At 43.9% G+C, this 12,940-nt stretch overlaps 1 protein-coding gene across 1 annotated transcript in view; it reads right to left on the bottom strand.

The window, feature by feature from the left end:
• The window catches only part of mnat1 (MNAT1 component of CDK activating kinase), an 86,618-nt gene that overhangs the window by 62,299 nt on the left and 11,379 nt on the right, over positions 1-12,940 (bottom strand). The window contains 5 exon segments of the mRNA XM_084309923.1: positions 1,194-1,328; positions 1,330-1,335; positions 1,641-1,744; positions 3,204-3,277; positions 3,741-3,893. Of these exon segments, the coding sequence (XP_084166049.1) occupies positions 1,194-1,328; positions 1,330-1,335; positions 1,641-1,744; positions 3,204-3,277; positions 3,741-3,893 (472 nt within the window).

Raw genomic sequence — 12,940 nt, 5'->3', positions numbered from 1 at the left:
TGTCTCTCTCTCCGCCCGTGTGTTTGTCTCTCTCTCCGCCCGTGTGTGTGTGTCCTCTCTCTCCACCCCGTGTGTTTGTCTCTCTCTCCGCCCCATGTGTGTGTGTCTCTCTCCGCCCGTGTGTTTGTTGCTCTCTTCGCCCCGTGTGTGTGTTTCTCTCTCTCCACCCCCGTGTGTTTGTCTCTCTCTCCGTCCTGTGTGTGTGTGTCTCTCTCTCTCCACCCCCGTGTGTCTCTCTCTCTCCGCCCTGTGTGTGTGTGTGTCTCTCTCTCCACCCCCGTGTGTTTGTCTCTCTCTCCGCCCTGTGTGTGTGTGTCTCTCTCTCTCTCCACCCCGTGTGTCTCTCTCTCTCCGCCCCGTGTGTGTGTCTCTCTCTCCACCCCCGTGTGTTTGTCTCTCTCTCCACCCCCGTGTTTGTCTCTCTCTCTCTCCGCCCTGTGTGTGTGTCTCTCTCCGCCCCGTGTGTGTGTGTCTCTCTCTCCACCCCGTGTGTTTGTCTCTCTCTCTCCACCCTGTGTGTGTGTCTCTCTCTCTCTCTCCACCCCCGTGTGTCTCTCTCTCTCCGCCCCGTGTGTGTGTGTCTCTCTCTCTCTCCACCCCCGTGTGTCTCTCTCTCTCCGCCCCGTGTGTGTGTGTCTCTCTCTCCACCCCCGTGTGTTTGTCTCTCTCTCCACCCCCGTGTTTTGTCTCTCTCTCTCTCCGCCCTGTGTGTGTGTGTCTCTCTCTCCATCCCCATGTGTTTGTCTCTCTCTCCACCCCCGTGTGTTTGTGTCTCTCTCTCCACCCCCGTGTGTTTGTCTCTCTCTCCACCCCCGTGTTTGTCTCTCTCTCTCTCCGCCCTGTGTGTGTGTCTCTCTCTCTCCATCCCCATGTGTTTGTCTCTCTCTCTCCACCCCCGTGTGTTTGTGTGTGGCAATCACACATACAGTAGTACATCTGTCGATCTGTGTCATCATTACTTCACACTACTCAACTTCCCCTCACCTGCCGAGACACAATTGTGAGTACGAGAGAGCGTGCGTGTGTGCGTGCAGACTAGTGGCCTCAGAGCTCTACATTCTCCCTGGTCCACCCAGTGTGCCACAGAGAGTTCCAGGCTCAGACTGGTCTGTTCGGCACAAACACAATGAGACGCTCCGTGGTCATCCAACTGTGATGGACGAATGAGGAAGAAGGGAGGGAAGGCATCTCACCAGTTCATCCAGTAGAGCCTGCTTGCTCTTCCTCTTGGCCTGCAGTTGTCTCTGCTCCTCCTGAAGCAAGTCCAGACGTCGCTGCTCATTGCCCTGCTGCTCGAGTATCAACAGCTCCTCCAACTCCTCCTGCTCCCCGCGTCTGGGCAGAGAGAGAGAGGGAGGGAGAAAGAAAGAGAGAGAGAGAGATATAGAAATAGAGAGATAGAAAGGAGAAAAAGACAGACAGACAAAGAGGAATATGGGTGAAAGGGTGGCGTGGGTGAAAGGGTGTGTGTGTGTGTGTGTGTGTGTGTGTGTGTGTGTGTGTGTGTGTGTGTGTGTGTGTGTGTGTGTGTGTGTGTGTGTGTGTGTGTGTGTGTGTGTGTGTGTGTGTGTGTGTGTGTGTGAGACAGGTAGAATGCATGTGGAACACACTTCAGGTAAACCCATAAAACACATACATACCAGCTTGACCTTGTTCCTCTGTATGACTTCGCGGTTCTCTCTCTGGTACTGCTCCATCACCTGCTTGGTGCTCTCCACATCAATGTTGTTGGTCAGGTTATATACTGTAACATAACAGACACAGTCAGCCAATGTTATACGCTCAACATAACAGACAGTCTGCTATACACTCTACATGAGACAGTCTGCTATACACTCTACATGACAGACCGTCTGTTATACACTCTACATGACAGACCGTCTGCTATACAGCATACACTCTACATGTCAGACAGTCTGCTATACACTCTACATAACAGACCGTCTGTTATACACTCTACATGACAGACCGTCTGCTATACACTCTACATGACAGACCGTCTGCTATACACTCTACATGACAGACCGTCTGCTATACACTCTACATGACAGACCGTCTGCTATACACTCTACATGTCAGACAGTCTGCTATACACTCTACATGACAGACCGTCTGCTATACACTCTACATGACAGACCGTCTGCTATACACTCTACATGACAGACAGTCTGTTATACACTCTACATGACAGACAGTCTGTTATACACTCTACATGACAGACAGTCTGTTATACACTCTACATGACAGACAGTCTGCTATACACTCTACATGACAGACCGTCTGCTATACACTCTACATGACAGACCGTCTGCTATACACTCTACATGACAGACCGTCTGCTATACACTCTACATGACAGACAGTCTGTTATACACTCTACATGCCAGACAGTCTGTTATACACTCTACATGACAGACAGTCTGTTATACACTCTACATGACAGACCGTCTGCTATACACTCTACATGACAGACAGTCTGTTATACACTCTACATGACAGACCGTCTGCTATACACTCTACATGACAGACAGTCTGTTATACACTCTACATGACAGACAGTCTGCTATACACTCTACATGACAGACCGTCTGCTATACACTCTACATGTCAGACAGTCTGTTATACACTCTACATGACAGACCGTCTGTTATACACTCTACATGACAGACCGTCTGCTATACACTCTACATGACAGACAGTCTGTTATACACTCTACATGGCAGACCGTCTGCTATACACTCTACATGACAGACAGTCTGTTATACACTCTACATGACAGACCGTCTGCTATACACTCTACATGACAGACCGTCTGCTATACACTCTACATGACAGACAGTCTGTTATACACTCTACATGACAGACACTAGTCTATGTTGTAGGTCGGATTATACACTGCATGACTCCATCAAAACACTGGCACAAGCCCCACCAGCCCTGCACATAATATCACCACTGAAGATTCTAGCTATGCCCGTGCACACGGATTAATTAAAACTGCGTTGGGCCACCGGTGTGTTCCAGCCCGTTGTCTCACGGGACGCAGTCAGTGAAAGATGTGCGAGTGTTGGCAGGGCTTCTCCCTGATCCATGACCCTGGCTGGCACCGCTGCCTGTAAAACATCCCCCCCGAGCAGCCGGAGCCAGGGAGAAATCAATAGCGCCCCTCCATCCCCTCCGCCCTGGCCCGAGGCCCGGCTCACCTGTGTCCTCCAGTTGCTCCAGGTAGTCATTGTACTCTTTCAAACTGGGAAAGTCAAAGTCTCTCTTGTTGTATCTGTGTAGGGAGGGGGGGAGGGAGGGAGGGGGTGGGGGGTTATGTTAGCATACAAATAGTATTTGATGGAAGCAAACGTGCCACTGACATTCATAGTGTCCATTAAATCAAACATTTATAATGTCAAGGCCTGCGCGTGCACGCACACACACACACACACACACACACACACACACACACACACACACACACACACACACACACACACACACACACACATTAGATGTCAATTACAGGGCTATTAAAGATCTGATGAGAGGTTGAGAGATAGCAGGGAGGGGCTGAGAAGTAAAAAGCTGGCAGGGAAAGAGCCTTCCCATTTGAGCCCCCCTCCCCGGGGAGAGTATTTGTCTACAAAACAAACACTGTAATGACAAAGACAAAGACGGCTTAAGGAGTGGGAGGAGGGATGTGAACACACACACACACACACACACAGACACACCCCTCTCTACCCACTCACATCTTCAGAACCTTCTTACGGATCTCCACCTCCTTGTCGACGGTGGGATCTTCGAAGAGCTGCACGCGGAAGTTGCTCTTCCTCAGGGGCGTGTCGCACTGCACGCAGTTCCCCGAGCCGCGGACAAACAGCATCTCCACGCAGTTCTCACATCTGAGGGGAAACATGCAAAGGGACAAATGGTTTTTTTTAGTGCTGTCAGGCGATTAAAAAAATTAATCTAATTAATTACAGGATTTGTAATTAATTAATCTAATTAATCGCATTTTAATCGCATAACCATTTTATGCCTGATATTCTATATTCTATAATCATATTTCAAATTGCATGTGTCCGGATGGCAGAATTCAGTACAGTATCTACAAAACTTTCTGTTTAATCATCTTCCATCTATTAATTTGCTTAGATTTTTCAGGTCTGGTCAATTTGAGCATAGTGTTATTCACAGTCAAAGATAAAAAAAAAATTATTGATATTCTCATTTGGTTCATTACAATTTACTCAAGCCTAGTAACAGACACAGTATTTCGGACACTGGGAATACATTCCCTGAGATCCATAGATGTCCCTAGAATCAGATACCAAGAACATGCAAATGGACCATATAAAAAAAAGTCTGTAATGTGTATTCTACGTTCTTATGGAATGAATGAGATAAAAAAAAGTTATTAAAAAAAAAAAAAAAAAAAAAATCTTTTTTTTTGTAATTAATTTTGAGTTAATTTTCATAACGCGATAATTTGCTGTGTAATTAATTAATCTAATTAACGCGATAAACTGACAGCCCTAGTTTTTTTATAGGGATGTTCGATATTGTTTTTTTTACCGATATACCGATATTGTCCAACTCTTAATTTCCGATATCAACGGATACCGATATATGCAGGCCCCCCCCCCCCCCCCCAAAACGGAATAATTTCAGGTAATTAACATTACATATCTCTTGTTGTGGAATTAACACAACATTATGCATACTTTTGACAATAAATAAAATCATAATTTGTTCTTACTTGCTTGCCTGGGTAAATAAAGGTTAAATAAATGTAAAAAAAATATATATTCTTTTTTTTGAAAACCGACCGATACCGATAATTTTCGATATCACATTTTAATGCCAATATCGGTAGGCCGATAATATCGGACATCCCTAGTTGTTTTACCCGTATGGCTTTGGCGGTCTGAAATGTCAAAATCGGATAAATACTCCATTAGCGGCCAGGCTTTGATGTCTTCAGATTAACTAAATAAGAGGTTTAGAATGACCCTTCGTGATGTCAGAAGGGGGACATAAGCAATAATTAATTAATCAATTAGGTGAGCTTTTTGAAGCCAAGAACACTGCCGATGTACTGCCCAGTTTTAAAGTGTTTGTGTGCTACACCCACCAAATACTGTGTGTTCCAATACAAGGGAAGAAAGGTGCTGGAAACAAAGGGCCTTGTCCAGATGAAGACGGCTCCGATCTTTTTAGTTTTCATTTCATTTTCATTTTTTAAAAGTTTTCCGTAAAAACGAAATCGTCTCAAGAAATAAGTGCGGGCCACAAATGTACAAAATAAATGCCTTTCCTGTTTTAGACGTCGCTCTTTTATTTTGAAACCCCCCGACTGGAAGTGTTATCGTTGTTTTCGCTAGCGGAGTAACTTGTGTTGTCCGGTTCTGTACTTTTGAGCTGACGCTAGTTTCCAGAGACACACACTGTGGCGCAAATGCAGCTACACAAGGAGGAGGAGGAGGAAGAGCTGCTGATTTTAATCGGCAGGAGAGAGAGAGCGCGTCAAAGCCGTATATAATATAATAGCCCTGTGGCTATCGGAGGCAGCTTGAACTGTTGTATTAAATTAATTGATTGATGTTTAACTTGTCTCTGTGTCCAGTCCTTTGGACTAGCTCCACCCGTGCATTGTAAACCATGAATGATGATGTTACTGTGTGTTGTAGCTATGTTAATAAATTAACTATGGGGGCGTGGTCTAAGGATCGGGGGAGTGGTCAACATCGACCAATGAAAGAGGATATCCCTACCGAGTCCAATGGCACAACCCGCGATACAACACGATGCAAAATAATAATAATAATAAATAATACAATTTTATGGTATGACAGAGGATTTGGTTGTATTCCTTATATGCAGCTTATATTATTATAAAAAATAAAAGAATCTACTGTAAGACAATTTATATAAAAACTCTTGGGTGCCTAAGAAGACTTTTGCATAAACTGTCTTTTCTATCCACTTTAGCTAAAAACACACGAGAGAGAGAGAGAGAGAGAGAGAGAGAGAGAGAGAGAGAGAGCCCCTCCCCGTCTGAGCGGCCGTCGACAGTTGATGATGTCACACACTAGACTAGGTCACTAGGATGCGCCGTCTATACTTTCCGACCGTAGCATTATGTCAACAACACGGAGCCAGGCTGGATGGATTGCATGAAGCGATATAATTAAGAAATTAATAACCAATAAATGTGAAGTTATCTTTGAACCCCTGTTGTCAAGCGTCTTCAATATACCCCCCCCCCCCCCTCCTCACTAATGTTACTGGTGTTGCAGAGTCACTTTAGTTAGACACTAGTTTAGCGTTAGCTAAATTAATTAATTGGCATTAACGTTATTTGGGTAACGTTATGTTAGTGCTAATGTTGATAGCATTGAATAGCATCAACGCTAGCTGGCTGGCTACAACGAATTCTCACAAGCTGGCATCGTAAAATCTCAACACCAGCCATGGGAATACTATTTACTAAATTATGGAGGCTTTTTAATCGTCAAGGTAAGAGAGGATTTGTCATGATCAACTGAAGGTGTATGCTATGGAACAGTCTATGTGCTTGGCTACTTAGCTATCTTATTTGGGTTTTCAGAATCTCTAATCTCTAGCTAGTATCGTATCTAGGGCTGACCTTCGAAGCTTTTTTTGGCAATCGAAGCTTCGGGGCCGAGCTTCGATTTTAATTCGAAGCTTAAAAAAAATTGTTGTGGGACTTGTACAGCACTTTGGTAAACTTTGTTGTTTTTAAATGTACTCTATAAATAAAGTGGATTGGATTAATTAATTAAGTAGCCCCTTTCATGACTGTGACGCAGCCAACAAGGTTTCACTCGGCTGTGTGATTTACTTCAAGGTGGATCGCTGTTGTAGTTTGAACAACTTCAGATTTCATGGGAACTACCAATCGCCCAAATCAAGAATGTTTAAGATGAATGAAGTTTTGATTATTTGAAATATGGCCTGTGTAGACTAAACTATGCACAGAATTATGTCAGTCTACAAGGTCCGGATTCTACATGGTCCGGCAATGTAGACCTTGTAGACTCCACTACAGACCAATTATCAGTGAATGTTCATGCATTTTTAAGAAGGGCTACTTCCACAAAAAAACAAAGAACTCACCAAAACATCTCAGTAGCACCTTATCTAAATGTTCTATTTCATATATGGAGATTCATATTTATTTATGTATTGCATGCATTTCTACATTTTATTTCCTATTTTGTTTATTCATCCCAGTATCCCTTTTTTTTTTTTTTTTCTTTTTTTTTAAACTTCATTTCTTTTTAGCGTTTTTCGCTTTTCTGGTCAAGCATGACCGACAGATGCAGGGTGAAACGGGAGGGAGAACAGGGGAAGACATTCGGCAAATGACGGCGGGTCCGGGAATCGAACTCGGAGTCAACCAGATCCGTGACGCAGCATGGTATTCCCCGACGCTTTCGCGTCGAGGTACATGGTGAGCTACTGGAGCTCCCCCAGTATCTTTCTTTCTTATGTGTGGAATTCTACAAGGCATGTAGGTGTATATGTGTTTGAGGATGATATCCTTCAAACAGGCAATAGTGATGATATAATTTGGGCAGTGCTGAGCTGGGTTACTTTCCTCAAGTTTATTTGTCCCCCGGCCCCACCCGCGTCTCTACATTTCGTAGCCGCATTTCTGCAGACCCCTCTCTGATTGGCCGAGCGCGCGCATGCGCATGAGCTGCGACAAGCTCCTCTAGCCAGGAGTCAAAACTCCGTTAAGCTCCAGAGAGAGAGGCTGAAAACCCACAGTTCTTGCCCGACGGATGGGAGCCGAATCCCGGATCCGAGTTTTCTGATGAATAGCCCCAAAACATGGAGGTTGCGAACGCAATTTATACGCATGGAAGTATTGATTAGGCCATAACGAATCATTAAAAAAATATACCGTTAACTGGAATATGTTGTGTTTGCCTTTACACATATGTTGGATAGGCTTATGTAATTGGTTTGTCATTAAAAACCAATAATAATCGCTCGCCGGCTTCGCTGACCAGAGCTCTCTCAGATTCAAAGTTTTAATTGCAGCCTGGAACATACATGTTTCAGAACCAATGTGTAACTAGACAGTTACAATATAACATTTATATTAATTAACCCAGTTAATGCCTTAAGAGAAAGAGTCTGGTGGTCAATTGCTACGGAAATGTTGTGTCTTACTAATAATAACTAATTCCTTGGTCAATAGAAGTCTCTGTGATACTTTCTGAATATGATTTGGGAACATCAAATGGGCAGGCCGCGAAATAACATAACGTTACAATGTACAGTTTCTGACAGCTGGCTGTGTTGTGAAATGTGCATAACGTTATGAATAAACCGCGAAGTCACGCGAAATAACGTTATACGCGATTGATATGATAACATTACATCCGCCTTTTACTGCGTGACGAGCTAAACCAATCAGAGAGGGGCTTCGCTCAACCAATCAGAGAGGGGTCTGCAGAAATGGAGTTCAACCAATCAGAGAGGGGTCTGCAGAAATGCGGCTACGAAATGTAGAGATGCGCCCCACCCAATGGCCCCATGCACACACACACACAAATCGAAGTAAAAAAAATAAAAAATAAAAAATTTAACTTCGATTATTTTTTTATGTTTGACGCTTGTGCCATCGAACGAAGCTTCGAAGTATTTAAGACAGCCCTAATCGTATTGTGTATTTAATCACAGTAGCCTCCTGGTGTTGAATAAAAACTTCTAACCAGGACATATCTGGACATATATGTATCATGTTTCTTTTGTTGGCTGGGTTTGCGCATGCGGATTAACACTTTCAGCGCCAGCCGTTTTAGTTAGTGTGGGTGACCTGGCGAAGCCAGGTTGCAACCCACACTATTAGAATCTATACTATTCTTTACTCTTTATTCTTTATTCCGCCGATTTTGCCAACAAAATTCCTGCCAGAGCGTTCGCGCCCCATACACGTGAAAGGTATCAAAACGACCGGCTTGCAAAAACTCGAGTGCCTATTACTTTTCGGAAAGTTTCACCGCACCGTTAGGCTACGAATCGACTTTAAACGGGAAAATTTCGGTCCCATTGGGAATGAATGGCAAGTTAGAGTGGAGGAGGTGACATTTTTTCCCACCACCTTGGGTAAATTGCGACAGTGATCTCAATTTTGGACATAGAAAAAGAAAACACATCAAAACGATGACACGGCTGTCGCCTCGCTCACAAAATAAAAATAAATGGAATTGGACATTTCTATCTCAACTGATGACCATTTCTTTGAAGGTTCTCCTCCCCATAGACACCAATGTGTTCCCACTCTAAGAAAAGGCTGGTTTTATCGCTTTTCCCCCCTTGTGTTGTCGACGGAATGCCACAATATCGCACACAACCCTTCACATACTCCTTGAAGTGCTCATAAAAACGCTTCATCTCTTATCGTTTGCTTTTAATCATCGTGAGAATGCAGCCATGAGTCTGCCCTCATTGAAATGCATTGGATCGAAAGTGCAAGTCATTCGTGCCTAATTAAGTAACAGGTGTGTGGCTCATGGCTACAGCTGACCTGCCAATGACCTCTCATGGAGTTAACCCTTAATCGCCCCTCTGTGTAGTAGTGATGTGACATGTGACGATTCATCGATTTGCATCGGTGCGCCGGCATACACGTTCACGATGCAAGTGCACCGGTGGAATAAGTCAGCGTCGGCAAAATGTCAGGCTGAACTCGCGATGCATCTTGTTGTAGCGTCTTTGCATCGGTCAAAAACCGATGCATTGATATAATTTCCTCTCATCCACTTGTCAGCAGTGCACTGTGACTGCACACACACACACAGCAGATACTATTGCTTTGCTACTACATAAGGCGAGAGCCGCGTCACAGTTATCAACAAACAGTGGAAGTCGAGGAGACATGAATAGAATTGCTCAACATGCTAACGCTAGTAGCCTCTGGCTAACGCCAGTTAGCCGTTCAGCTAACGCTAAACTAGTGTCTGACTAAAGTGACTCTGCAACACCAGTAACATTAGTGAGGAGGGGGGGGTGTATATTGAAGACGCTTGACAACAGGGGTTCAAAGATAACTTCACATTTATTAGTTATTCATTTCTTAATTATATCGCTTCATGCAATCCATCCAGCCTGGCTCCGTGTTGTTGACATAATGCTACGGTCGGAAAGTATAGACGGCGCATCCTAGTGACCTAGTCTAGTGTGTGACATCATCAACTGTCGACGGCCGCTCAGACGGGGAGGGGCTCTCTCTCTCTCTCTCTCTCTCTCGTGTGTTTTTAGCTAAAGTGGATAGAAAAGACAGTTTATGCAAAAGTCTTCTTAGGCACCCAAGAGTTTTTATATAAATTGTCTTACAGTAGATTCTTTTATTTTTAATAATAATATAAGCTGCATATAAGGAATACAACCAAATCCTCTGTCATACCATAAAATTGTATCATTTATTATTATTATTATTTTGCATCGTGTTGAATCGCATTGTATCGCCCCGAATCGCATTATGTTGAATCAAATCGTATCGAATCGTATCTCAACAGGGGGTGAATCATATCGCATCGCATCGCCCGGTGCTTCAAATGTATCGTTAATGTATCGTATCGTTGGCACCGTATCGAGATGCACATCGCATCGGCCTCAGTGAGGAGATGCACATCCCTACTGTGTAGCAGTACTGAATTGCTTGTGTCTTGCGGGTTGTGTCATTGTACTCAGTAGGGATGTCCTCATTCATTGGTCTATGTTGACCCATTGTACTCCGTGGGGATATCCTCTTTCATTGGTCGATGTTGACCACTCCCCCGATCCTTAGACCACGCCTCCATAGGCCACACCCCCTCAGTGTATCTCTTGAACCGTTTGTCATAGAGACTTGCGGGTTGTGCCATTGGACTCGGTAGGGATATCCTCTTTAATTGGTCGATGTTGACCACTCCCCCGCTCCTTAGACCACGCCCCCATAGGCCACACCCCCTCAGTGTATCTCTTGAACCGTTTGTCATAGATACTTGCGGGTAGGGCTGGGCGATATGACCAAAAACGTTATCGCGATAAAATGATAAAATTATTTTCATATAATTCGATATCGATAATTATCGTCGATATAATGTCCGTCAAGTTTAATTAACTTCTTATGCTGCTGCGAATGTCTCAAGTCGAGTTGATGTCGTCATCAGTCTGCGCACGTTAGCCGACAAGCGGAGTATCTCATGACAATAAATATGACACTAAAATACTCTCTTCCGCCACAATATATTGAAACGACGTCCACTGTATATCCCACACTACCATAAACGTGGCCTCAGAATTCAAAACACACACATACTCGGCACGTAAATATATAAAACAGTGCCGTGCAAGCTAGTTATCCTAGCCAGCCTGTTGGTTCTAAGCGGAGTATTCCATGACAATGTGCTAAATATGACACTAAAATACTCTCTTCCGCCACAATATATTGAAACGGCGTCCACTGTATATCCCACACTACCATAAACGTGGCCTCAGAATTCAAAACACACACATACTCGGCACGTAAATATATAAAACAATGCCGTGCAAGCTAATTAGCCTAGCAAGCCTTGTTGTTGAGTGAGTCCTACCTCCTTCCGGGTCTCGGCCATCTCCTTCACTGATTGGTTGTTAGCTGTTGTGCGTAAGTACGTCATCACGTAACGCTGGTTGTTGTTAGTGAGTGTGTTGAGCCGAGGCTGAACGGAGCCAAGCTTGGAAAATCGATATATCGAAACTTTGCGACCACGTTTCATGTTTATTTCGAGGAAATAATTTATCGCGATAGTTATCGTTATCGTTTTATCGCCCAGCCCTACTTGCGGGTTATGCCATTGGACTCGGTAGGGATATCCTCTTTCATTGGTCGATGTTGACCACTCCCCCGATCCGTAGACCACGGTCCCTTAGGCCACACCCCCTCAGTGTATCTCTTGAACCGTTTGTCGTAGAGACTTGCGGGTTGTCCCATTGTACTCGGTAGGGATATCCTCTTTCATTGGTCGATGTTGACCACTCCCCCGATCCTTAGACCACACCCCCTTAGGCCACACCCCCTTAGTCCAGAATTTTTTTTTTAACTCAGAAGTTTTTTTTTTTAATACGTTTTTTTTTATATATATTTTTTTTCATAAAAGATTATTTTTTCCAGAAAATTTTTAAAAAACAGAGCCTGGAGCTCAACACTTAGTCTGATTTCTAAAAAGGGGGCCAGTACTCCAGATGCAACCACCCTGGACCACTTTCCCCGAAATGGGACTGAAAAACAACTTTGACTTTTTCTGGAATTTTTTTTTTAATGAAAAATAAAACATATAAAATGTTTAAATTTTTCGGGAGGTTGTGCCATTGGGATGTCCTCTTTCATTGGTCTATGTTGACCATGCCCATAGTTTGGCTCCTCCCCCTTTTTGTATCTTTTGAACCGTTTGTCATAGAGACCCTATCCCGTTGGCCGGCGGTGCACAGGCGTCACCCACACTTTCACAATTTCCCCCACGCGGAATTGTCTAGTTATCCTTGTACTCAATGGGCCACCGCTGTAAAAGATAGGGATTTTCACTGTGCGTCACAGTGTTTGCAGGGCTATATCTATATTCTATATTATAGCTATGGAGACAACTATGGCTCATTTGACATTAACTATCGTTCAACATGTGAAAAATAATAATTTTTTTTTTTTTAAACACACATAAACAAAGTACTGCTGTTGTATATTTCAGTTTCCCCCTTTGGTTGCGTGCAACTCTGATGATGTCATCTCTTATTGCCGTCTTGCGCAGAGTAACAATGATGACTCTTGGACCGTTGCCTCTTTGTTCTCGAGTACCGATTCTGTAACATTGGTCCACTATCGGCTCTGTGGTTAGAATGTTGTTACCCAAAATCTCTGTTGGGTAACAACATTCTAACCACAGAGCCGATA

This window comes from Notolepis coatsorum (genome assembly GCF_963971535.1).
Source record: "Notolepis coatsorum genome assembly, chromosome: 3".
Taxonomy (NCBI): Eukaryota; Metazoa; Chordata; class Actinopteri; order Aulopiformes; family Paralepididae; genus Notolepis; species Notolepis coatsorum.
Note: the sequence above shows the minus strand (reverse complement) of the source record. Positions and strands in the feature narration are given on the sequence as shown.